This window comes from Poecile atricapillus, chromosome 20 (genome assembly GCF_030490865.1).
Source record: "Poecile atricapillus isolate bPoeAtr1 chromosome 20, bPoeAtr1.hap1, whole genome shotgun sequence".
Lineage (NCBI taxonomy): Eukaryota > Metazoa > Chordata > Aves > Passeriformes > Paridae > Poecile > Poecile atricapillus.
Genome location: NC_081268.1, coordinates 2,855,141 through 2,881,710, shown reverse-complemented (window position 1 = coordinate 2,881,710; position 26,570 = coordinate 2,855,141). Strand labels below are relative to the sequence as shown.

The window sequence follows — 26,570 nt, the reverse complement described above, 5'->3', positions numbered from 1 at the left end:
CGGGAGGCGGGCGCATGCGCGCGCGCGCGCGCGGCCCCGAGCGCTGTGGCAGCCGCGGCCCCTCGGCGGCGGCGGCGGCGGCTCCGTCCGTGCCTCCCGCACCGGCACCGGCGCCGGGCCCGTCGAGCCTCGCCCGCCCCGCCGGGGCTCCGGGCACCGCCGTGCCCCCTTCCCGCGCCGGGGATGAGGCGGCGGTAGCGCGACAAGGTGAGGCGGCGGGGCCTGCAGGCCGCGGCGGGCGGGGGGGAGCGGCGGCGGCGGGGGCTCGGCGGGGGCCTGCGCGGAGCCGGCGCCGGGTGGGCTGCGCCCCCCGCCTCCCCCGCCCTCGCCACCGCCGCCGCCTCCTCCTCCGCCGGGGTGGGGCGGGGATGCGGGGAGGGGGCGCCGCCGGCCCCCGGCGCTGCTCGGCCCGGCCATGGGCGTGCGGGCGCGGAGCCTCTGCTGCTTCTCGGGAGCGAGGCGGGGGAAGGAGCCGCAGGTGCTGCCCCGGCTCTGCCCCTGCCCCGGCGCGGCCCCGCGGGCGGGGAGGGGGCGGCGGTACCTGCCCGCATTGTTCGGGAGAGCCCCATCCTTCCTTTATCCCATCGGCAGGTGACGGGGCTGCGCCTTTCTCCGCTGCCTCGGCCGGGGGCTCGCCGAGCCAGGCCCTGCCCTTGACAAAAAGGGATGCTCGGGCCGGGCTCCGATGCCTTTTGATTAACGAGTGGGTTTGGAATCGCTACATCAGCCTTCCCGATGGAAATCCCGAAGGATGTCGGGCCTGTTGTGTGCAGCCTGGCCAGCCCCTCTCCTGTGTGCCTTTAGAATCGTCGGCTCGTGTAAAAGTCTCTGCCTTTTGTTTTTGTTTTAGATGGTGGATGTTGATGTTTGTGCGGGTGGAGATAGTACCAGAAGAAAAATGGATGCTCTGACAGATAGTGCAGTTGAGATTGTCCCTTTGGAGCTTTATGATTCAGCCAGAGCAAAAATAGCTGCTAATCTACAATGGATCTGTGCTAAAGCCTACGGAATAGGTAAGATCACCTCTACATAAAGTCACTCTTGATTTTGTTCTTGCTTTTTCTGTCTCCCCTGCTGTTTCAGGAGTAATTAAATTTGGCTTTGTTTTAAATATCAATAATATGGCAGCGTGTTCTCAAAGCTACTGTATCTTTGCTGGTACCTTAAACAGGAATAACGGGACTGTGTGAGATGCCCTGAATCAGCAAACCTAATGGTGAACGCTCCCAGATGGTGCTTGGCAAGAATTGCCTGCCTCAAAATGTTTAAATCCTTGCTTTAGCTAAGCAGACTTTGTTCCACAGAGCTTTATGTCACTGCTTGCAGGCCCCAAGTCCCTCCAGGCTTTAGGTTCTTCCTTGTCTAGTCGTCTTGGCCAACAGATGCTGGGACCTTGATACCCTTTGTATGCTCTGTCAGGACTTCTTTTTTTTTCTGTCAGATTGTGGTTTTACATTCAGAACTAAGAAATAATCCGTTTATGTTCAGCAGCATTTTTCTTTTATGGAAGGAAATGTTGAATGAGCAGATGTAGTTTAGGTGCTGTGACATTAAAGAGCAGGTTGTAGGGGATAGAAGAGTTTTTCCTTCTCTCACATTGTCATAAACTTTTACTGTCAAACATGGAAAAATAAATATTCTTGGAGTATATTTGTACAGTGCTTTCCTGGAAACTATTGAAATAAGCTTTTTTTCTTGAACTAGATCTGTCTTGATGTACAAGATACATCTTGGGTTTAAGTAGCTTCATTATGAAGAAATAGGATGCAATGATAGTAGGTCTGTTTTATCCAGAACAAAAGATGTAATAAAAAAACGTGTATAGAGTCTTGTTTTGGAAAATGAGGTGGCCCTGTTAATCTAAGTCTAATTCTCCAAACTCATAATATGCTTAATGGATTAGCACTGGCTTACTTGGTGACAAGGCTGAAGAAAAGTGGTCCATTCCTGCCATTAAATATTAATCCTTGTTGGAATATTTTTTATAAATTATTTTTCTTCTTAAACATTTCTAGCCCTGTCAGTGTCCCCTTCCATCTTGGTGATTGTGGGCCAAAAAAAAATCCTGGGGTTTGCAGTGTTTAATGTATTTTGTTACAAGCAACAAGAGGCAAACCCCATGGATCAGATGACGTCTGAAAATGTGGGAATTTGGGGAGGGTGTCATTGATAACTCGAAAGAACAGAACTGTCACTTCCTGATGTAAATATTTCTCAGTTACTGGAATTGTTTGTAACATTTCCTGAAACTTTTTAGCGATCCACGATAAAACAGCTATTCCAGACCTCGGGATGCACTATTTATATTGTGACTTTGTTTCAAAGGAAAGCTGATCCTAAATGGGAAGGGACTGGCACGGATCCTACGCTGCAGAGGGAGCTCGGTGGCCTTGTGCTGCTGCGTGGTGTCTGCTCCAGCACTCAGGGTTGTGTCTGAACCTCTTGGACCAGTTAATTGCTTAATGGCAAGTCTGTTTATGCTCCCAACTGCACAGGTTGTAAAAGTATTTGGCTTTCCTGTGACTAAAAGCTAAAAAGAAACAGCTTTTCCCATGGCAGGACTGCAATCTCTGGCTGCAGCAGCCTCTGCCAGTTATTCTTCTTGCATTTAGTCTTGTTCAGATTACAAATAACAACATTTAAATGCCACAAACAATAGGAAAAAGTAATTTTTACCCCAGTGAGTGAGGATTTCTGTCCGTGTGTGTCTTTGTAGGACTGTGGCCTGTGGAAATGTAGTTTGATTTTTGAAATGGCTCCTGCAAGTTGCTGTCACATGTTAGCCATTACTGCTGGAATAGCATTGCACAATCCCTAGAAATTTATAAGCCTCTTTAATTCATAGAGAGATGGGTTTAAGAAGGTTTCCTGTGTGAATATGATTTTGAATAATACTTGAATTTAACACATTACTTGTCATCTCTCAGGGCTGTGTTTTAGTTTTAAGATATCGGATGTTGTTCAGTGAGTCTTGGGAAGCTACAATCAATTGTGATTTTATTATTTAAAATCTCAGTATGCAGATTGAAGGGTTTGAGGACTTTTTATTATTTTAGACTAATTTCTGGTTAATTTGGTCAAAAAAAGCTTATCTGTTTGCAACATTAAAACAGTTCTGTTCTGAAGTAAATCTTACCAGGTTTCCATAACTGCTTTCAAGTGAATGAATATTTTTCTGAAATGTTAGATTTGGATTTGATTTATGAATTGACATAATTTTGTGCCTTAATCCTTCAAATTCTGGTGGATTTCATTTTCATCTGGGTAAGGCTGAGCTCGTGGTGAAGAGTGGAAAGGGTCAAGAAGAGGAATTTGATGCTGTTGTAGACTGTTACTGAAAGTTATTCATCCCTGCAGGTTCTACCTGCAAGTGTATTTTCTCTATGCTCTTAAAGGATATTTGAATTTTCAGCTTCTAAGCTGGCATTTAAATATGAAAATTCTTCCTCCTTTGTTTTTTTTTTCCTCAAGGACAAATCACTGGGAGCATGCATGACAAATAATTTGAAGTCCTAGTTTGGGCTTTGTTTTATTTGATGATGCAAGATGATGCAGTCCACCTTTATTTATTTATTTTTCTTCACCTTCTGGCCATGAAAAGAGAATTTTGGTAGCCAAACAACAGAGCAGCTACAAAACACTGCAAGACAAGTCTTATTCTTGCACAGGAATTGGGCTGGATGATTTGTTCCTGGAAACCTGCAGCTCCTGGCTGTGGTGGATGCCTGGCTGGCACAGATGGGCTCCAGAGGGAGGTCCTACAACTGTTTGTGTGAATTCCAGAAAGCAGAGGGGAAGGATGTCATGAGGGAAGGCCTTTCTCCATTCGCTGTCATCCATCTCCAAAAGTAAACCTGGGAGTACTGACATGGATCACTCTTGCTCTGAGCACATCTGGAAACCTTCTGTACCCTGGACAGATTCTAAGTCCTTTTAGCTGAGACAGTGATTGGAGGAAATGGAGTTTAATTAGACCAGAATTATCTTTTTTCATCCTCAAACTTCGATGAGAACCAAACAGCCACTTCAGGGAATTGGAATTCCTGATGTTTAAAGGTTTGAGGAGCGAAGCTGCCACGGAGTGTGGGGAACTTCAGCTCCCAGGGGGTGAGTGTGGGAGGGCTGGGGAGGCTTGGCAAGCCTTCCATGGGGAGATCACTTTTCCACAGTGGTTGGAATGATCCAGATTGCCAGGCAGGAATGAGGCCATGCAGAGCAGTGGGAAGTGGACCAGGCCCTTCAGCCCTGCTGGGCTCTGAGCAGCAGCAGTTGGAAAGAACAAACTCAGGATGGTTTTAGTTGGTACCACTGGGGAAAATAGACAATGACAATGAAAAATTCAGATTTCTCAGCAGATTTAATGTGGCACTAATTTATGTGTAGAAATTGTGTTTTCCATTATCATGGCTATAATATTAAAATTTAGGTATTGAAGGATATGGAAGTGTCTCAGTGTTGCAGACTGCTGTGAGCAGTGGATTCTTTTCCAACCCTTTCCAGAGCAAATGTTGTTGGTTCTGTAAAACAGTGTGCAAAATTAGGATTTTTCAAAAGGCACCTGATGGGTTTTACTTATTTATCAGGGCTGGGAGCTTTACATAGTTTCCAGACTTAATGCTGACAGTAGCCTGAAACCTTTGGCAAGATGCAGGCAGGAAAACCAAGGACTAATGGAATGCATTGGAGGGGAAATGCAGGTTTGGGGTTTTTTTATCTTTGAATACTTAGAACTTACTTGCTAAATAAGGTTTTGCAGTGCTGTAATAGCTCCCCACAGTTACCAGTTGGTAGAGGCAATGTGAGGATGTTTCCTGAGCTAAATTCCCTAAATCCCTGGATTCCCTGCTTGTCTTTTGTCAGCTTTCTTCTCAGGTTGGTAGTAAAAATCCTTTTAAGAAAGCTGTTGTGTTTAGCAAGTACTAACAGTTAAACATTTGTTTCTTTAATGTTAGCACCTGTTTCATAAACACTGAGTATTATTGTGTGAGGTTTACAGGGGTGAAGGATTCCATAATTATTATTTTGTCTCTTCTGCTTTATCCAGGATTGTGGCTTTATCCTTGATCAAAAGATATGGTAATAAGTGCAGTCACTCTCCCAGCAGTTTGCAAAGCCTTTAGCTTGGGGTTTTCCTGCCTGTTGTATGTAAATTTTCATGTGTCCTATTACAGATCACTTACAGGCTTTAGAATTCAGTGGTATAATGAGAACCAACACAAAATGTTTATATTTTGGTGGTCTTAGTGCTGAGAAGATGGAGTTTGTGCTCAGCTTGGAGGACATTCACCCAGTGCTGAATAATTCTGGGAACAGATACTGATACTAACGAAATCCTACTCAGAATCTGAATAAGCTTCGTGCTGTTTACCAGGACAGCTTGGCTCCCTTTCCATGTGAAACCAGTTCTTCGTGCTTCTGGAGATAAAATAACACCTGGGGTGGATCCACCCCATCAGTTTGAGGGATAAGTCAAATTTGTTCAGATTGCTGTATTTTTCTTTATCAAATCATAATCAGGCAATTGTCTTTGAACAGGTTTTTGTAAGTGAAATGATAAAGAAATGCTCCTTCCCCTGAAGCAAGGGGAGTCTGGCAATAATTGTTTCTCTGACAGTTGTTGCAAGTTATTTTTTGTGATCTTCTCAAGGATTTTGTACTTGATGGTTTATACAAGTTTTGAGATATTAGAACTCATTAATACCATGGAACAGACCAAAAGAATGGCTGAATGAAAATATTGTATTGGAGGCTTCTTTAATTTGGTTTCCTTTAGTATGATTTGTTAAACTGCTTGAGCAGAAATTTTTGTAGCTACAGCTTAGATGTTAATTTCTCAGAAGTTAATTTTTTATGTTGATTTTTTCCAAAATCTGAGGCATAAATATGTAAAAACTCAAGTTTTACTGAACAGAACTTTTCTAACCTCCAAGTTCAGTTGTAGGTCATGGAAGGAAGGTGTTGGAAAAGATGCTGATAGAAACTGGGGCTTGGAAAGCCTGGGACATTTTCTTCAAAAAGAGAATTGGTACATTCTGTAGTGAGGCAAACACAAAGCCTATGACATCTTTGGTTTGTCAGATCCATAAAAATTGGGGAGAAAAAGTGTCCATGAGTGTGTCCACTCACATGATTTAAATTAGCATTGGGCTAACTCTGATGGGGTATAATTGTTCTAAAAGTGACAACATAGTCCTGGGATTTCTGGCAGTGTGGGAATTCTGTCCTTTTTAAGGGGGGTTGGGGAATGAGCAGCCCTGGGTGCTGCAGGTAAGGATAACTTACAGGTGTGAAAGGTAAGATCAGTGTCTTCAGTTGCACTTTCAGATGCAGATTTCAAATATTGAAGACACCTCTCAATTAAAGCCCTTTTTTGTCTGTTCTGTGTTACCCTATTTGAGACAACTGCATTGAGTACACAACATCAATTCTATTTGGAAGTTTCCAAACTCAGAATTATACACTTATTTAGCATCCTGTTTGCACTGCAAGTTTTCCAGCCATTTATTTCTCATTTATTTGTGCCTGCCATTATGTCCAGGGTGAAATAAATTTGAATGAAGTAGTAAAGTTAGTATTGTCACTCTTGAGCTTTGATGTGGTTTTTATATCTTAATTTTTTTTTGTGGATCTTTAGTCAGGACATAAATCAGCTATAGGAATTTTCCTATGTGTGACAGACAGAAGTGTTCTATGGGTAAAAAATGAATCTGGACAAGTGTTTACAGGGAAATAAATTGCAATTATGGAAGGATTAATGTTGATGAATAACTTCCTGTGATAGTAGGAAGTCAAATTATTAATCTGGGTACTAAAAATTATTCCCACCCAGCCCTACCCTTAATCCTGGTCAATCCAAATCCATTCAGTCCTTAAGCAGTTATATAGAGATCAGAAACATGAAATTAGAGGATTCTTCAGTATTAAATAAAAAGATTTCAGGTTTTTTGGCTGGACTTTCAGATTGAATGACACGATGCAAGTTGGGGTTTTTTTTTTCTTGTTTTTTGTTTGTTTTGGTTTGTTTGTTTGGGTTTTTTTTAAACATATTGATTTCTGTGACATGGAATCTCCTCACTAAGAACTAGATCCATTTAGTGCTAGAAAAGGCTTTTCAAAATCATTGAAATGGAGCTGGTTTAATTGGGAATTGATGTGGGAGATCTGCCTGCTCCTGTCACGTGGGAGGATCAGCACCACGCTCCCATGGCCTCTCCTGTGCTAATAATGTGTGTAAAGACCCCAACCCTATAGATTGGCTCCCTCCTGGACATGCTAGTGTTGCAGAGAAACCTTTTTCCTTGCTGTGGTTACAGTCTATAAAATAATCACAGTCTCTCTACCTTGTGGAGAAAGGAAAATTGAGAGGAAAATCCAGGCTGTGGGGCAGGAGGTGTCTTAGAGGGATTTCAGGGCTCTTTATCCACCATTCCAGCCCAATTCCAGGCACTCACCTCAGCAGGACCTGGGAGCTGGTGGACAGCAGGTGTTGGGACTAAATCCCTCATCCAAGTGCTTCAGATTTCAGACTTTTGGGATTTGTGTTTTTTTGGTGTTGTTTTAAAAAAAAAACTTTAAAATTTGGAGTGGTGCTAATGCTCTGCCAGAGATGTACAACTTCATGGATATTTAATGAGCTTGTATTATTTCCTTTCACAAATAATTCTAGTACAAAGCAGCGTGTCTTTGGTTGTTAAAGGAGTAGCTGCTTGTAATGAACTAAAATGTTGAATAATATGAGCTGCTTTGCATTTGGATTTTTGGATCTTTCCTCAGTCTTTAGAAATGGAAGCTGGAGTTCTCTATTTGGAAATAGAAATGACCATTAACTGGAATGAGCTTTCAACAGCCTTTGATTTTAGGTCAGGTTGACTAATGTTAAGAAGATTAAAAATATCTGAATTTATTATGTGTTTCACAAAAATGGACAGCCATGTTAACAAATGCTACTTAGGTAGTGCCAGTGGGTTTTTATTGTGTCCCTTCCAACCATCTTCAGTAGAAAATCACATTGAATGTCATAGAAAGGAAAAAATAATTAAATTTTAATTTAAAAAAAAACAACTTCAGAAAACATTTTAAACTTTCTTCCCTTTCTGAAAAAGAGGGCCAGCACTGTCTGACTAACAGGAGCTATTAGCACTGGTTTGCTGAATATTTTTAAGTGAGATGTACTTGTGGCTCGTGCAATAACACTCTGTCTCCATTCCTCTTCTTTATGAACATCAAGTGCTCTGCAGTATACAAATATTTATTTGTGGCTTATTTTGCAGCTCAGAGATATGGGTAGGAGTTTCTTGGAATGGGAAAATTTAATTATTCGGGAAATGAGCTGAATGAAAAGTAAATATGCTGCCAAATTAATAATTCTTTTAAGTGTAGATGTATATATTTAAAATGAACTGTTTAAGTGACTTTGGGGGAAGATATTCAGAGTGACTGGATAGCATTAGATAGAATTTTGTATTTGAAATTTAGGAAATGTCAGGCTTCTATTAAGACAATACACTTGAGGCTAGAAAATATTTTTCTTGGAGTTGCAGACTCTCATTATTCCTGCTCAGTTGTTACAAAGATCAATAGCTTCCAGGCTGATTACCCAATATGAGGAGAAGGATTTATTTTGGGATATAGAGTAAGGGATGGATTTGAGATGTCTTGGACATATTTAGAGTGATTGGAATATTAGTTGTTGTTAGTGCCTTTCTCTCCTGCCAGCTCTGAGCTGTGCTGGGGAGCAGTAAAAATGTGTTTATGGCTGGGGGTGTGCAAGGGTGAGGCTTCTGTGTTGCTAATTTTAACTTCTTCTAAATTACTGCACTCAGGGTCTAGACTCAGTTTGATAAAATCCTAACACAACTTGTGGAAATTGGGCCAAGGCAGAAGAAATTCAGTTTTAGACTTGGTTTAAAGTTCTTGCTTAATCCAAGTGGAGTGGTTTTGCTTCCTAGGCTTGAATTATTTAAAGGCTGAAAGCTGCAATAGTTTGATTTAAAGCTCTTGACAAAAAAATGGATGATCAGCTCACTGGTTGGTTTGTAAAATATTCAAGGTTTTAGTAGAACATTTCTGTCTTTTTGTTCTGAATTGCCAAAATTCATCCAAAAACTGGTGGCTTGGTTTTGAGACTGGCCAGACCCTCTTGCACTTGTCCAGTTGCTGTGCACGGATGCTTTGGGATTTTACTTTGAAGATCCAGCTAAACCTTGCTCATCTGCCACCCATTTTAAGCTGGGATCTAAGCAGTGAATATATAAATAAAAATATAAATAAAATGTGCATGTCACTACATTCAGCGATGGCTTTTGGTGACGAGCTGTGCTGCTGTTCTCTCCACCATTGCAGACAACGTCCCGGAGGAGCTGAAGGACCCGTTCTACATCGATCAGTACGAGCAGGAGCACATCAAACCCCCTGTGATCAAACTGCTGCTCTCCAGCGAGCTCTACTGCCGGGTCTGCAGCCTCATCCTCAAGGGGGATCAGGTGGCTGCTCTGCAGGGACACCAGTCCGTGATCCAGGCGCTGTCTCGGAAGGGGATTTACGTCATGGAGAGCGATGATACACCTGTGTCTGAATCTGATCTGGGCTCTGCACCAATCAAAATGGTTAGCTTAATTAAATCCACCTAATCATCTCCTTTTTATTTAACACTATTTAAAATAGTAAATGGAATGAAGAACTCTTAATTTCTAGGTCGTTAACCTTAGGAATGTTTTGTTTTAAATACAGTTAGAACAAAGCGTTTTTTAAAAGGGATTTTATTTTCCAATCCTCTCTGTTTCCTACTTTCAGAGTTCTCATATGGCAATGATTGATGCTCTTATGATGGCCTACACTGTAGAAATGATCAGCATTGAGAAGGTGGTTGCCAGTGTCAAGCGTTTCTCTACATTCAGTGCCTCAAAAGAACTGCCCTATGATTTAGAGGATGCCATGGTTTTCTGGATTAACAAGGTAAAATTTACTTTGGGAAAAGCCTGCCTGTCTTCTCTTGTCACCTTTCAGATTTTTAAAACAGATTCTGATGAGTGTCTTCCTTTCTTTCTTGTGCATTTCTATCATCTTCTTCTACTTTTGCGACTTGTTTTTCTTAGGGAAGAATAAAGCTGATACATTTGAAAATAAAGAAGATAATCAGGAACTAACTTAGAAAAACCTGTAAAAATTGGATTCTTTAGTTTCAGACAAGTTGCTATGAGGTGTTTTTTTGTTTGGTGTGGTGTTTTTTAAGTGAAGCACTGTTTCATGCTAAATAAGAGGATGGACTTAACTCTGACTAGATGGAATATTTAACAGAAATGCTCAAATTTTTCCAAGGGCAGCAGTTAAGTTACTCTAATTCTTTTGGGTGTTAAGAGTCACATTCCAAAGAGAATGTGTCTTTGCAAACCCAGGATTGTGATTTCAGCTACTGCTGATAGAGAGTTGGTCTAGAAAACTGCTCTACTGTGTTTTTTTATGAACTTTTTATGTTTATAGCATGAATTGACCATTAAGTAACAGGAGCAAGAAGGACACTTGTGGAAACATATCCAGGCATATTTTAATTAATTTTCCATGCTATGCCCTTTTAGGTGAACCTTAAAATGAGAGAGATAACAGAGAAAGAGATTAAATTAAAACAACAACTAATGGAAAGTCCAGGGCATCAAAAGGTAAAACAAATTTATCTTCAGTTGTGATACTGTGTGTTGATGATGAATGGATTTAATATCAGTATTTTCTTTGTCAGAGAAGTGTGAGGGCTCCAATCCTCAAAAGTGAGATTTTCTGCATGCAGTTTGTTTTGTCTCTGTCATCAGTGCCCTTCCTCGCCTTTGAAGCCCACTGGTATCTTCTGACTTTCCTTTAAGTTTCAGTAGGATGAGAACAACTTGTTTCAACTAAAATTACCTGTGTCACCTGTATGTGGGTAAATATGACTCAGCTTTCACAGCACAAAATATATGTTATATATTTTGAAAGCTCTTGGGGCATATTCTTTTTGCATGGGTTATTTATCTAATATGTATTTAGGGACTTGTTCAGGTTCTGTCCAGCAAGGATACTCTTGGCATTCAAATGTTATATATGTGTGTTTGTAGTTTTTTCCAGCTTTTTCCCTTGAAATTATATCACAATGCACTAATATTGCAAAATATAGCACACTTTCATTTCTGGAGAATGTCAAATAGGTCTTTCTCCAACATAATGTCTATCTGAACTCACAATTTGTGGTTTCATAAAAACTTAAGATAAATTATAAATAACATATTCTTTCCTCAAATTGGCATTACTGGGCAAAGGACTCAAAGTGTGACCTATGAACAAGGCACAGTTGTTTAATTTTCATGTTAGTGGCAAAAGTTTTTTACGTGCCTTTTAGGGAAAATAATATCCTTTGGCAAAAAAGAGCTGCTTAATTTAGAAGTTGATCTGTGGTCTAAAGGGATCTCTTGAATTATTTGACCCTGTTGGCTTTTGGGTCTCATTTTAGTATCTTTAAATCTAAATTTCTAGGCTACAAGCCCTCTGAAATATGAAAGTGTTTATTGCTGAAGTGCATTTAAGTATTACTGCTTTTAACTTGCATTGCTGATGTTCCTTTCCTATTCCTACGTTCCTTTCCTTGCTTCCTGAGCAGTCTCCTTCCAAATGGTATTGGAAATTAGTACCTGTAAGTGAACTACTTTTACACCAGTTGTCATCCACAAAACCATGGCTTTTTAAACTTCCTCAGAGTGTTTGCTTCCATTCCAATGCTTCTCAGCTGCTCTTTGAAAAACACCTGTGTGAGCTTTTGGGTCATCAGGCTTTGTTTTCATGACGTGCTTTTTGCATACTGTACAGCATACAGCATACTCACTTTGCAGCATCTCAAAATTGCTTCCACACTGCAGGAGTGAGGGAGGTGGAGTAGGAAGAAAATAAAAACTAGAAAATTATCAGTTGAAATGGTTGCATTTGCTGGGTTTGGTTGTAAGTAGGAGCTGATGACAGCACTGAGGTGAGAGAAAAGCTGGGCGGCTTAAACGGCTGCCTAATCTTGGAATCCATAGTTAAGATACTCAGATGTTTGTGCTTAAATAATGCTCTTACACTGCTCCTGCACCTGCTCTGGTGCAGATTTGTAAATCTGTCAGAGCCAGAGCACTGCTGTTCACTGAGGTGGGGTAGGAGGTTGGCCAGACCAGTTGGGTGGGACTGTGTGCTCAGTTAAGGAGCCTGGAGCTGGCGCAGTGGGAGGGAAGACAGTTTGCACATTGGAACAAAATACTGATTTTAATTTGTGCTAAAGTGTGAAATTGGAATATCAATTCCACTATATATTAAAAAAAAAACCAACAACCCAACAAAATAGTGCTTCTAGAAATGCTGCTTTCTTTTGTCAGAGTTTTCTGGATTTATTTCAACTTGCAGAGATTTTCCTTTGTTCCTTTGCTTTCCTTAGCTTTGATGCCCTTTCTCCTGCCCTTGCAGGAGCTGGTGTTACTCATTTTCTCTCTGGGAAGATGAGCTGTTATCTCAGTTGTTAATTCCAAAGGGCAGAGCACTTGGAAAAGGCAGGTGTGATCAGGAAGCCTCCTTGGGATCTCTCTGCCTTCCCACAGAGAGCTCAGTCCCACTGCAGCCTCCTAATCCTTTTGTTTGAACCAGATCTGTGGGCTGGAGTAAAAACTTTAAATATCTGAAATTAAAGGAAGGAATAAACAAAGGTTGTCTCACTTCACTTAGATTTTAATGGTTTACTGGCAGGTTTTGCAGTCTCTCAAAGTTGTCAGATTCTGTCAATTCTGTGCTTTTTTATTTTGTGGTTTTTGTTTGGTTGGGGCTTTTTAATACAGAATTTATTTCAATAGCACCATTTCTGCAATTATTGCATACAAATGTCATTCATTGTATGCATGGGGAGGAGGGTTACAAACCATGACACTCAGCTTAGAAAATAAGGAAGAATTCAGAATTTTCAGTATAAAAGACTGAAAGGTTAAGAGAATAACAGCTGTGCAAAAAATAATTAAATTAAGTCCATAAAAACCCTCTTTGATAAATTTATGGAGCTTTTCACCAAAACCAAAAGAAACAAGGAATCTTTACAGATTTTAGTTCTTGGTATTGACTATGGTTGATTTAAATTCCATTTTAGCCTATTGGAAAAGAAATATTTGTATCTACTTTAACTACAGGAGGAATTAAAGCTGAAAAATAATTTCTGAAGTTTTTTTTTTTTAATATGCTTACTTTAAGTGGATAAATGCTGACCCTTTCAAGCTAACCACTTTATCTTGGTGTGCACACTTACTCTACCAGACTTAACAACCACATTTCTAGTGCATAATGGATGTTGCTGATGCCTTTGATTTGTTTCTTGTTTGAATAATCACCATCCTGTATCTCACTATTTCTCTCTGTGTAAGCCTGATCTGATGCATGCCCTATCGCACTGCATGCTGGAACCAGTGGAATATGCTCGTGTGGTACAGTATGATTCCCATTCCATTACATCTTCGTGGAGTGCTCCAGGCTGGGGAAAAACCCAATTTGCACCTGGGAAAAGGACAGGAAAAATAGCATTAGCATGCAGAGCTAGCTTTGAGTTCCTTGGGGAAATTAGCATAGCATGTGCAAAATAAAGAGAAGAAACTGGTTCTCATTGCTCCAAGTGATCTTCATTGCTCTGAACAGATTTTTTCACAGCCTGTGCCATTCTAAAGTGACACCTAGGAGCGTGTGTGTGTGTGTAGAGCTTTCCCAGGCTGGGAAGTGTAGGATGCCGTTGGTAAAACCCAGCTTTCCTCTGATGATTCAATGTGTGATTGGTGTGTCTGCACAGCAGACAAGAGATTCTGTTCAATCCCAGTGCTATCCATGCCCTGAAGTGTCCAAGGGATGTATTCCCAGCACTGCCAGGTGTTTCTGCCAGGCCCTGCAGTGCATTCTGCTTTTGCTTTCCCACCTGCTTTGCTGCTCAGTTTAGACACAGCCTCCCATAGTGTGTGGATGCTCAGGAAACAGCAACCCTGGAACTTGCAAAACTTGCAAGAAGCAATGCCAAGATTTGTTCTTCAGCTGACTGGCTTTGGCAGCTCTAAATTCCCTGAGGGCTGTGGGGTGGTTTGCACCAGAGCTTGATTTTGATCTGTTGTAAATCAAGGAGAGTTTTACTGGGGATGTCAAGGCCTCCTCCTCTCTATTTTGGAAAAGGCCATGTGTTTTATTTTTGCACAACACCTTTGTTGCACACAGATGTGCCATGTTCTGTTCTCTCTGAGAGAACTTTGCTGTCTGTGGACATGACAGCAAATCCATGGATGTGGGTAAGGTATGAGAGATCACCAGCCCATCACAATAATTCTTGCTGTGTTTCATTTTTCCCAAGCTTTAAGTGTTTTCATGCAGTTCCCCGTGTCTCTTCCTTTGGATCTGCTGCATTCACACATCTGTGTGGAATTGTTTTGAGTTGAACTGATTATAATAAGTTGAAATGTGTGAATGAAGCGAGGAATCCGGCAGCACAGATTGCTCCTGGGCATCAGGAGACTGAATGGCAGATGAGCAGCCTGCCCTAGTGGAAGGTTCCCTGCTCATGGCAGGGGGTTGGGTTAGATGATCTTCAAGGTCCCTTCCAACCCAAACCACTCTAGGATTAAAAGGGAAACACCATTTCCTTCAGGACTGGCTTCCACAGGGAGAAAAGCACAGCTTTGTCAGCTGGGTTTGACTTGGGGCAGCAAGGCAGAAAGGATCCAGCGAAAAGAGTTTTCAGTGCTTAACACAGATTCCTTCTTCTTTGCTTTTTTGATTTTTTTTGTCTTTTTGCCTCTTCAGCATGATGTGAGCCCTTGTTTTCTCTCTGTAGGTGCGTTACAGAAGGGACCACCTCTCCAGCAGGCAGTTACCCTATTTCCCTGTGCTGGAAGATCTGATGAAGGATGGTAGCGATGGTGCTGCTCTTCTAGCTGTGATTCACTATTATTGTCCAGAGCAAATGAAACTGGATGGTATGGAATAAAGGTTTTGAGGGAAAAAAAAAAGAATAAAAGACTTCAGGCTTTGGAAGCTGAACTAGAAATACATTAAAAATGCAGCACATTTAATAGATAGTGGAATATGGCAGGTTGGAGCCAGGTCACATATGGAATCTGCATCTGAAAAATAATCTCTCTTGGATCTTGGTTTTTTCCTTACTGTATTTAGAAGACTGTGCTCTGTATGTTTTGAGCTACAAAAGAATTCTTTCTTTTCCAGTTTTAGATGATGTGCCTTTCTTTGCTCAAATAACTGAGCTTGGTTTCAGTACCATAAAAAAGGAGTACATGTCCACAACTGTTAGCTGATAATTCTCATGTTTTTCTGTAGGAGTGCAGAACTTGGCATTTTAAAATCTAGCTTTTGAAATAGTTTCTCTCAATCTGCAGAAATTGTCACTCTTGAGCATTGCAAAATTTTAGTTCTCTTCCCCAGAATTTTTTTACTTAATAAATCAATGTCCTTGTTGCATTAACTTCTGCAGATCAACATTTTGTAATGGTTTTTAAATTCTCAGATATGTTGTACCTTTCAGAGTTCCTGAGTGTTTTCAGAAGGAACCAGCACTGTGAATCCTAGGAGTAACCCTTTATTATATTCAAATCAAGATGTCTGGTTTTAATTGCTTTTGTATTTTGTCATTATGTGTGTTCTCTGTAGCCTTTTTATCTTTCCTTGTGATAGACAGAATCCCCTGTGGATTCAAAAGCGAATGCAGAACTGAAACTGTTCTCTGTGGTTTTCTTCCTCCTTTTCCTGTCCCTCAGGTACTGAGCAGGTAGAGAAATGTCACAGGTAGCCAGTAAATATCCAGTGCTGCTGTAGAGCCTGTAAAGTTCTTATTGTTTCTGTGAGGAGTGGGTGGAGGGGACAGTGCCAGAACTTACTCAGCCCTCTCCCCTTCCCAGATATCTGTCTGAAGGAGGTGACATCGATTGCAGACAGCCTCTATAACATTCAGCTTTTGAGAGAATTCTCAAATGAGTACCTAAACAAATGCTTTTACCTCACCTTGGAGGACATGTTGTATGCTCCTTTGGTTTTAAAGGTAAGAAACATAACAAAGGATATATTTTTCAATAAAATGTGGGTAAATCATGGATGTTTTGTCAATGTGAGGTGTAATTTTCCTCTTTTTCTGTTTCAGCCTAATGTCATGGTGTTCATTGCAGAACTCTTCTGGTGGTTTGAGAATGTCAAACCAGACTTTGTACAGCCAAGAGATATCCAAGAAATAAAAGATGGTAAGTTTGTAACCACAGATAACTGATAGCATGTTATTCAGAAAATACATTGCAGTGAAACTTGCCTAGTGGTGTTTCCTTGGAAGCTTTATTTCTACCCAAGGTTTATTCTTCCTGGGAATCTTTGAAAAAGCAGTAAAGTAGAAGGAAAATTAGTCCTACATCCACTTGAGTTCTGATTTTTTGAATGGATAATTTTTGAACAGGTGCTTCTTCCCCCCTCTAAACCCACTAATTAATCATTAATTGTAACTCCCATTAAGCTCACCAGAATACAGATATTTTAAATAAAGACTAGACAAAGTTTTTATTCTCCCTTCTGCAATCCTGTCCTGTTCTGCTCCTTCCCTGGCTACTCTGAGTTGTGTTGATGCTGTCCCTTTGTGCCCAGTCAAGGCAGTGATGCAGCAGAAGAGCAGCCGGCCCCCTGTCCCCATTTCCAACGCCACCAAGCGCAGTTTCCTGGCCACTCCTGCCAGCCCAAGCCCAGCAGAGCTGCAGCCTCCAGCCCAGGCAGCCCCTGAGGCCTGCAGCAGGTACTACCTGCACCCTGAGGAGCCTGACTACCTGTGAGTCTGTCTTCATGTTGTTCCACCTTCTGTTTCTGCCTCTCTTTGGATAACCTGGGGATTTGTGCTGCTAGATGTTGTCATTTTGCCACAAAGTGAGTGACCTTAGAGTACCTAAAGGGGCTCCAAGAGAGCTGGACAGGGATTTGCTTGGAGAGAGCTGCTCTTGTGGGAAGTGTCCGTGTCCATGGCAGGCCTGGAACTGGGTGGTCTTTAAGATCCCTTCCAACCCAAACCATTCTGGAGTTCTGTGAAAACAAACTTCAACATGATGTGATGTGCAGGAAGGTAAATGAGCAGGATTTTCAGCTGGCATAAATTTCCTGGTGACCTCTAAGTTATTCCAGCCTTTCCTTTGTCTTGAATTTACTATTTAAGTAAGCGACATCTTAAATCTGCTGTGTTTAGAAGCTTAATTTCTGGTAATAGCTTTATTTTTGTGTTGTTACATGTGAAAAGCTTCTCTTTAAGGAACTTCTTAAAAATCAATGACATTAAGTTTTAAAGAGGATAAGGGTAACTTACCAGTGTAACTTCACAATTTGATATTTTTTCTGGTTATAGAAGAATAAATTCTTTGTAGTCATTAATTTTTGCTTTTCTGAATTAGTAGCAAAGGAGGAAGCCCTGCCTTCAGCCCTTCCCATCCACTGCTGCCTTTGAGGCAAAAGCAACAAAAATCTTTACAGGGAGAAGACAGCCCTGGTAAGTCTGCCTTGAATTTGCCTTTTAGCAGGTAATGACTGTCAATGTCAATAAAAAAATTAATTAAAATATAAGTTAATTTCTAGAAATTATTTACTATTGAACAAACTGCCATAACACAAGTGGGTGAGCATGTTGAGTTTGAGTAAATCTTAAAGATCTTTTAAGAAACTTAGTGGATTTTAATCTTTTTCAGGCTTTGACTGTGTCTGTCTGGTGGCAGCTGCAGCAAATCTGTTTTCTGCTGCCATCTGTTGGGGAAGGAGTTGATTCTGTTTCTATATTTGCTATTAAATGAGGTAAAAGTGCTGGTTTAAAGACCATTGCTAAACTATTATCAATTAAAAACCCTTTCAGGCCATCGGCACCGTTCGAATTCTCTGACCCGCGTTGATGGGCAGCCACGAGGGGCAGTTCTGGCATGGCCAGAGAGGAAACCCAGGTAAGGGAGGCATTTATTTATTACAGCATTGCTTGAGGAAGTGATACTGTGACAATTTAATTGTGGTAATGTGATATCACTGCCCTAGAACTGCACTGACAGTCACTTAATTTTGTGTTCTCTTAATGTGCCCGTTCAGAGCTGACTGATTTTAGATTTGCAATTGAAAATACGTCAGATTTGATTTTCAGGAATGCTGGAAATGGAAGTGTCTGAAGCTGCTGCTTGGTATTGCTGGTCACTCGTGATGCAGGATGCATTTTTAAAATGCAACAACGATTTTAGCTGTCTGTATCTGTATCTGGTCTTTATTTCAACAAATTGTACCTTGTCGTGCTTGAGTGTCAGTAGATTCTTCTTATCTTTTCTAGGCCTCTGTCTCAGCCAACACCATTTGCCCTTCATCATTCTGCCAGTACTGATGTGGACCCTGGCTCTGGTGACAGCATTAGCCTGGCCAGATCCATCAGCAAGGACAGTCTTGCTTCCAACATTGTCAATGTAACCCCCAAAAATCAGCCCCACCCTCCATCGGTGAAAGCTAACGGCAAGAGCTTGCTGAACAACGTAGAAATGGAGGATGAAGATGAGGAGCTCATTGCAATCATCAGATCTGAAGAGAGGCCAAGCCGTGGTGAGCCTGAGGTGCAGAATGCAGCAGCCAGGGTGCCCAGCATAGTGGCCACCACAGCGTGGTCTCCAAAAACAAACAGCGACCCTTCTGACAGCAAAGCCGAGAGCTTTTACCTGGAGCCTTTAATGCCTGCGGTCCTGAAACCAGCCAAGGAAAAACAGGTCATCAATAAAGAGGATGAGTGTGGGGAGGGGAAACAGAGGAGTTTTGTAACAAAGAGGTTAAATGAAGGACACTTGTCTTTGATCCGCAAGAAAGCGACGAGCACTCATGGTGAGCATGACCTCAATAGGACTTTTACTCCAATTTCTAGCTCTGATTTCACTCCAGTTGCAGATCCCAGTTCTGCAGATGCAGTGGCCATGGGGGAAGCAGGTGTAGAAGCTTCCAGACCTTTGGCTAGTAGCAGTTTAGATCCTTCCTCTCAGGAGCTGTCCACTGGAGGATTCTTTCTTCATGCTGCTAAACCTGATGATGAGGTAACGAGTAAAGTCAGTGTGAGTTATGGGAAAGGTCTCAACCTGCACATTCAGGATACAGCCTGGACTATGGTGAGACAGGACTCAGAGCCAGATCTCTTGGACATGGAAGATGCTGACCAGGATTTGGTGGTCATAGACAACCATCCTATAGTCACTAAGTACATTGGTGAGGAGGAATCTGCCAAGCTGCAGGAGGATATGAAGGTGAAGGAACACGAGGACAAGGACGATGCCAGCGGCCGCTCCAGCCCCTGCCTGAGCACCATTTCCCAGGTGAGCAGCGTGTCCATGGCCAGCGGCAGTGTCCGCATGACCAGCTTTGCAGAGAGGAAGCTGCAGAGGCTCAACAGCTACGAGACCAAGTCCAGCACGAGCAGTTCCCAAAAAACCACCCCAGATGGGTCAGAAAGCTGCCCAGCACCACTGACCACGTGGAAACAAAAGCGAGAGCAGAGCCCCAGCAGGCAGAACAAAGACAACGTTAATCTTTTAGCTTCGGAGCTGGTGCAGCTCCATATGCAGCTGGAAGAGAAACGCAGGGCCATAGAGGCTCAGAAGAAGAAGATGGAAGCCTTATCAGCAAGGCAGAGACTAAAATTGGGCAAGGCAGCTTTCCTGCATGTTGTTAAAAAAGGGAAATCTCCTGATGGTCCACAACCCCTTAAACCGGAACATTTTGCTAAAGAATATTCTCGGCACAACGGGGAAGATTTAGATGAAGTTTCTTTGGGTTCCAAGTCTGAGGAGTTTCTTGTGAAAGATGAGGAGAGAGAAGAAATGCTCAGCGATTCTCAAGAAGTAGCAAAAGTAAAAATGCAGGAAAGCCTGGCTTTTGCTGAGCAGCACAAACCAAAAGACCCTGCGGCTATACACGATTTGGAAAAAAGTAAAATTATTTCTGTTGCCCTCCTAGAGGACAACGTGACTGAAGCAGATATAAATGAATGTGATCTTTCTATCGAGAAGCTGAATGAAACAATCAGCACCCTGCAGCAGGCCATCTTAAAGATTTCCCAGCAGCAGGAGCTGCTCATGAAATCTCCAACAGTGCCATCCCCAGGAACCAGAAGTAACTCTCAGGACCAAAAGGTGAAACCTTCGATTCATTTTGTTGAGCCCCTGTCTCCGACTGGAATGAACAGCCTGCGGAAACCGCCGCGCCTCGGCCAGGGAAGAACTCCCCGCCCAGGAAGGCCTTCAGAGCTGAAAGTCCCTAAGGACAGACAGCAGAGTTCAGCATGTGTTAAAACCCCAACACCCAGCCTAGAAAACCTTCCACATCTGAGACCTTTCCCACCCAATAGCTTGGCAAAGACACCCACGGAAGGGGGATTGGAAAGCAGCCCTGATCATGGAAGTGCTTCCCAGGAGAAGTGTTTCTTTGATACCTATAGACTTCATGATGAGAGCAATCAAAGGGCACTTGTTCTCTCCACCTCCAAAGATGCAAATATTCTGTCTGAAATGAGCAAAGAGGTGAATAACAGCTTCAAGGAAGCGGGGTTGAATTCTTCTGATGGCTCAGGAAAAGAAAATGTCCCAGTGGATGAGCCCCTGAGAAGCAAGGCTAATCTCATTGAAGTAGATTTGTCTGATTTAAAAGCTCCAGATGAAGGAGAACTTGAAAACCAGGATAGCTCCACGGATATGATTAGTGAAGGTGATCAGAAGTCTGGTGTGGGTTTTTTCTTCAAGGTAAATGTGTTACCTTTCTCTCTTTGGCTTCTGTTACACACTCACCCAGCATTAGAACTGGTGTTTCCCAGTCTCCTGATGGACCACAGCCCTCATTGGTTGCAATATTTGGATATAAAAAAGCTGCACTGGAAAACAATTACTTTTGGAAAAAGAAAGATCTGCTCTCAAAACATTTATGTCTTAATTTGTGCTTAGCAGTGATTATTGTCAATACTGCAGATGTGCTGACATGATGATACTTTCTCTTTTAATTTCTCTTTCAAGAAAGTCAAACTAGTCTCAGGGAATTTAACTTCCAGGGTCTTTGTAGTGTGATTAATTTTGATTGACTGTCACTGCACTGGGATTATTTGTGGTGTCCATCCTGGCCCACATCATAGTTGTATTGTACTTTGCAGGTCTAGAAGATTTTGTGATGATTAAAGATATTTTAAAACAAGTCAGAGTAAGATGAGCCCCTTTTTTTCTCCTCACAGACTTAAGGGAACACTAAAACTGTCTTAATTTTGTCTGGAGCAATAGGAGGTTTTGATTTACACTCACCAATTCTAAAAATGTAAAGATTTCCAAAAGTAATAGTTTTTCTTCAAATTTTCTTGGAATCATCAGCAACCTTGTGATGTCCAGCTTAATATATTGTCCATTATTCCTTAAAATTTCCATCCCTTTGGATTTTGCAGGATGAACAGAAGGCAGAGGATGAGCTGGCCAAAAAACGTGCAGCGTTCCTTCTGAAACAGCAGCGCAAGGCCGAGGAGGCTCGGCTGAGGAAGCAGCAGCTGGAGGCTGAGGTGGAGCAAAAAAGGGATGAAGCTCGGTAATGATGCACAAAAAAAAAGAATTTCTCTTCATTTTAAGATGAGGAAGTTGTTCCATGCTGAATTCACTGTTCTTGTGTTTGTTTGGCAGCCGCAAAGCTGAGGAGGACCGGATACGGAAAGAAGAGGAGAAGGCTCGGCGAGAACTCATCAAGCAGGAATATCTAAGGAAAAAACAGCAGCAAATTTTGGAGGAGCAAGGGCTTGGGAAGCCCAAATCCAAGCCCAAAAAACCCAGGCCAAAGTCAGTCCATCGTGAGGAATCTTACAGTGATTCAGGCACCAAGTGTTCTTCCACACGTAAGAATCTGGATTTGTTTGCACTCCTTGAGTTTCAAATCTGCTATAACCAAATGTGTTTGACATTTTCTCTCCTTTTTTTGTAGCTGATAATTTGAGCAGTGCTCAGTCTGGTTCCAGTCTGTCTTTGGCCTCAGCAGCAACAACTGAGCCTGAAAGTGTTCACTCTGGTGGCACTCCCTCGCAGAGGTACAGCCAGGGTCTCTGGGGTTTCTCTGGTCCTGGGGGATGAAACAGTTTTGGGTTTTGGTGCTGTTTGCTTCACCTCACTGACAGAGGAGCACAATCAGCACTGCTGAATTCATCTGGTTTATGTGGCTGCCAGCTGCAGTGTTCTGTACAAACTTGCAATTCTGTTTTATTTTCTCCCAGAGGAGTCAGTTTTGCTTTGATTTCTAGCAAGGAGAATCTGACTGTTCTGGGGAGGATAAAGGAGAATAATATGTTCCACTCAAGGACAGAAGCATTTATGTCAGATTACAGGCCCAAACCCCAAAATCTTGGCATATAATTTTTTATTTATTTCCCTCCCAGAGTTGAATCAATGGAGTCCTTACCCATTCTGAGCAGAAATCCCAGCAGAAACACAGAGAGAGACTGGGAGAACGCTTCCACAGCATCTTCTATTGCTTCAGTGGCAGAATACACAGGTGCCTGCTTTGTTTTAGTTTAGTTTGATTTTCTTTAGTTTGTTTTATTCATTTATTATGAATATCAGATCAGGAAAACCTGTGATGTGTTCTGTGTTATTTTTGAGACATTGTCAGGTGTATTTTGTTTTGTTTAATAGCTCTAAAAGTAATTCTAGAAAAAGAATGAGGTTTTTTTCTTTTTTACACTTTGAATTAAAATCTTAGTCTTCATAAATGTAAGGCAGATAATTTTGATTTGTTTATCTTCTTTAGGTCCAAAATTATTTAAGGAACCCAGCAGCAAATCCAACAAACCTATTATTCACAATGCTATATCCCACTGCTGTCTTGCTGGAAAAGTGAATGAACCACATAAGAATTCAATATTAGAGGTAAATACTGAAATGATTAAAGCACTCTCAATCACATGGGTCTGTAATGCTGATTTCATAATCCCACTGATGTATTGTGTGAATTCCATTTCCTAAAATGTGGCTGTATAGAGCATTTTTTGCTTTCCACGTGGATCCTTTATTTAGAGTTCCAGTTTTAGGTTTACAAAGAGACTGGAAAAATTATGTTAAGAGGAACAGCTATTCACCTTAAAGCTTGGCATGTGAACAACCCCTGTACCTGGTTGTTTTTGCTGCAGGAACTGGAGAAATGCGACGCCAACCACTACATCATCTTGTTCCGTGACGCCGGCTGCCAGTTCCGAGCACTTTACTGCTACTACCCCGACACGGAGGAGATCTACAAGCTGACTGGGACAGGGCCAAAGAGCATCACCAAGAAAATGATTGATAAACTCTATAAGTACAGCTCGGACAGAAAACAGTTTAACGTGATCCCAGCCAAAACCATGTCAGTGAGCGTGGATGCTCTCACCATCCACAACCACTTGTGGCAAGCCAAGCGACCCGCGGTGCCAAAGAAGAGCCAGACTCGGAAATGACACCCAGCTCCTGGGGAGAAGGTTGGCTCACTGGGATTGCATTGAGAGAAGACATGTTTACCATTTTCCTCCAGTTTGGTATGAAATGTGCAGAACCATTGACATTTTTTAAGAAGCTTCGGGACGGAGAACCGCGGATGCAAGTTCTTGAGGATGAAGGAACGTTGCCAGTGTTTTTTATGAATGATCAATCTGCTGTTACACCCAATGCTAACTACTGTGGCTTTCAGCTGATGAGGGACTGTGCATGTAGCAAGATCTCAAACAAGTGGATTTCCTTTTACTTGAAGCTTTTCATCGGTACAAATTTGGAATAATTTAATTCTCTTTCCTCTCCACCTCATTCCCTCCTTTTTCCTGGCATTCTTCAAAGTTGGCAAGCTCTGAACTTGGGTAGAAGGATTGAACAGATCTTGGGTGAAGTGCTTTGGGTTTGGTTTGGTTTTTTAATCAGTCTTTAGGGAAATCTTCCTTTCAGACCTTTTTGAGGAACTGTTGAATACATCCAGTTGTTGTACTGTACCTACTGCCAACGTAAGTCCAGCTCTCAGATTTCTGAAAAAAGCCCCAACTTGTGCTGCTCAGAACAGAGTTTACTTGCAGGATCTGTGTAAGATAAGCATTGCAAGGATTGCAAAAGCCAGTCTTTTTCTAAAAAAAAAAATATAAAAAATTGTTGACAGATGTAAAGATCTCTGGAATACAATCATGAAGAGGCATAACAGGTGCTACTGGCTGGAATGTGCCTGACTGAAACTTAAGGCAAGCTGAACGGAGCCCAGTGATTACTGATTTCAGTTTCAGGTAGTGTCCTAAAGATTTGTTTGCTTTAATAAAGGTCGATGCTGGTAGGTATAGAACATTTCCACTCTGAGCACGCTACTCCTGTACGATGGTGCACTTAACGATCACAGATTTTAATGTTTTTATTACATCATGAAATGTAATTCTACTTTCTTTGTCCTGTCTTTATTCTGAATGAGCAGCATGCTCTACAATGAAGAGTGTGTTATGTTTTTTTATTTTGGGTGATAAATTAATATATATTGATTTGTTTTTCTCATTTGAAAGCAATTTTTAAACAGAGACATTTGCATTTGTTTCAAAAGCCCAAATAAGTCGAATGGCTTGGATTTCTTTTCATGTTGAAATATTAAATCTTGAGTTATGACCTTAAAAGTCTTTGTGTTTTGGCAGATTAAATTTTTGTCTGTGGTAACAGGGTATATTTGCAGTTCCTTTTTTTTTTTTTTTTTTAACCACTCCCATGTCTCATTCTTGGCCCCAGCTGGTTCCCAAGTAGGTTTCTGTAGCTATTCCCTAATTAATTTAATCTGCTAAGGAGCTCCTGCTCTGTGGGTTTGACACTTATTACCTGCAGCTCCTGTAGGTTCTGACTTGGGTTTGCACATGTTTACTTTTCTTTGAAGTGTTACTTGAATTTGTGTCTCTTGAGTGCAGAAGGTGCTGCCCTGTCCTCGAGAGGAACTGAGCTCTAAATCCAGTGTAATTATTGACCTTGGAGATGATGGAAGGTGCAGAGTTATTGTACATAGGGGGAATTAGGGGATGGGATGAAGTGCTGGGTAGGTAGAGTGAAGTGAAGGTCTTCCAGTGCAGTCTCTCTGTGTTTTTTCCCCTCCCAGGACTCCCTGACTAGGCTGCTGCAACTTTGTAAATTATGTTAGATAGTTTGCTGCTTGTAAATAATTAAAGGCTTTATGATTTCTAAAGTGCTAAGTATTAAACACCGTCATGAGTGTAACTTTTGTTACCATGCTTTTCATGCTTGTGCTTTATTTCTCACTGTTTGATATTATAAACCATATTTATTTTATGAAACACTGAAATTTAATAAAAATCATTAACTGATTTCTTTTTTATTTCATGTGTACTTTTGTTGGTGTGACACTTCATCCCCTCCAAGAACTAATCCACTTTAAAGATGTGCTTTTCTGTTTGGTAAAGCTTCACCTGCAAGGAGCTGCAATAACTTTGTGACAAGAGCTTTTTTCTCCTGACTGCAGTGGGCAAGAATGGGACAAAAAGCTCTCAGAAAATTGGGAAATAGTTTAAGGATCCATTTCATCAGACTCTTGAATCTGTCTGCTGGGGCTCCTTTCATCTGTGTAGTCACACAATAACAGAAATTTGGTAATTTTCTAGTTAGTGTTGAGGTTTGGGTTAAATTTATAGAATTCTGAATACAGAGGATTTCTGACTGGTTTTAGTGACCTCATGTTTAACCCTTCCCTCCCAAGGACAGAAAATCCTGATGTGTGGCACTAACAAGGTTGATCTGGACCCTGATAACTCTACTGGCGTCACTTCTAAAAACCCTTGCTTAGAAAATGGGATTTTGTCCTTCCAGAGCACCGTGTAAATACCTGAAATCAGGGAAAAGTGTGGCAATCACCTGTTCCCTCAGCCCCAGGGGCTGTGATCCCTGCAGGTAAATGGAATTAATTTGGCAATCTGCAGCTTAAGCTGCTTGTTTGGGTTGGTTTCCCCCAGGATTAGTTGGAGCCAAGGTTGTTCCCTCTTAGCTGTGTCCAAACAAGCAGAACTGCATAAAAACTCCTCCAGCTGCTCCCAGAGGTTCTGGTTGTGCTTCCTTTGAGGAGGAGGAGGAGGAGGAGGAGAAAGTGGGAGCTCTGTCTGTGACCTCTGTTTCTTACTAACAAATCCAAGAATGTGCATCTTTAAAGTGCTTTCAAGTGCAATTTTGTTTCCTCCAGCCCTGTCCATCAGTCTGTGTGCTCCATGTTTGCATCTGTACTCGCTGTGGTTTTGTCTCATTTTCATCCTGCTCTCAGGTGGGGGAAGACTTCAAGCCAAAATAATCTGAATTTGGAAAATACTAACTTACTTCAGAAGCTTTCACCTACATTGGAAGGGCTGAGTGTGGCAAGAAAATAAAGCTGATTTTTGTCCCCAAAACTGTTGAGCTGAGTGTAGAAATCTCTGGAGTTTCTCTTCCTACAACCGGGGTTTGGGGCTGTTTGAGGTAAGAATGACAGGAATGAGTTCTCAGGACCTGAATTTTCCATTCCTTTTGCTTTTCCTGCCACAAATCCCCAGA

General features: G+C 41.7%; 1 protein-coding gene across 4 annotated transcripts; it reads left to right on the top strand.

Annotated features, from left to right (window-relative positions):
- The first annotated feature begins 41 nt into the window (after positions 1–41).
- Positions 42–25,360, top strand: CAMSAP1 (calmodulin regulated spectrin associated protein 1). Of its 4 annotated transcripts, none has more exons than XM_058853632.1 (19): positions 42–207; positions 851–1,013; positions 9,343–9,605; positions 9,793–9,954; positions 10,575–10,655; positions 11,624–11,656; positions 14,840–14,981; positions 15,918–16,057; positions 16,157–16,253; positions 16,645–16,822; positions 17,436–17,527; positions 17,885–17,969; positions 18,341–20,780; positions 21,464–21,600; positions 21,693–21,901; positions 21,988–22,090; positions 22,436–22,551; positions 22,807–22,925; positions 23,186–25,360. In XM_058853632.1, exons 2-19 carry the CDS (start codon positions 851–853, stop codon positions 23,486–23,488), a joined length of 4,863 nt encoding a protein of 1,620 aa, XP_058709615.1. In that variant the 5' UTR covers positions 42–207; the 3' UTR covers positions 23,489–25,360. The 4 variants fall into 4 exon arrangements, with proteins under 4 accessions (XP_058709615.1, XP_058709614.1, XP_058709617.1 ...); XM_058853631.1 differs by having other exon boundaries at positions 17,433–17,527; XM_058853634.1 differs by lacking the exon at positions 11,624–11,656.
- The last annotated feature ends 1,210 nt before the right edge of the window (positions 25,361–26,570 follow it).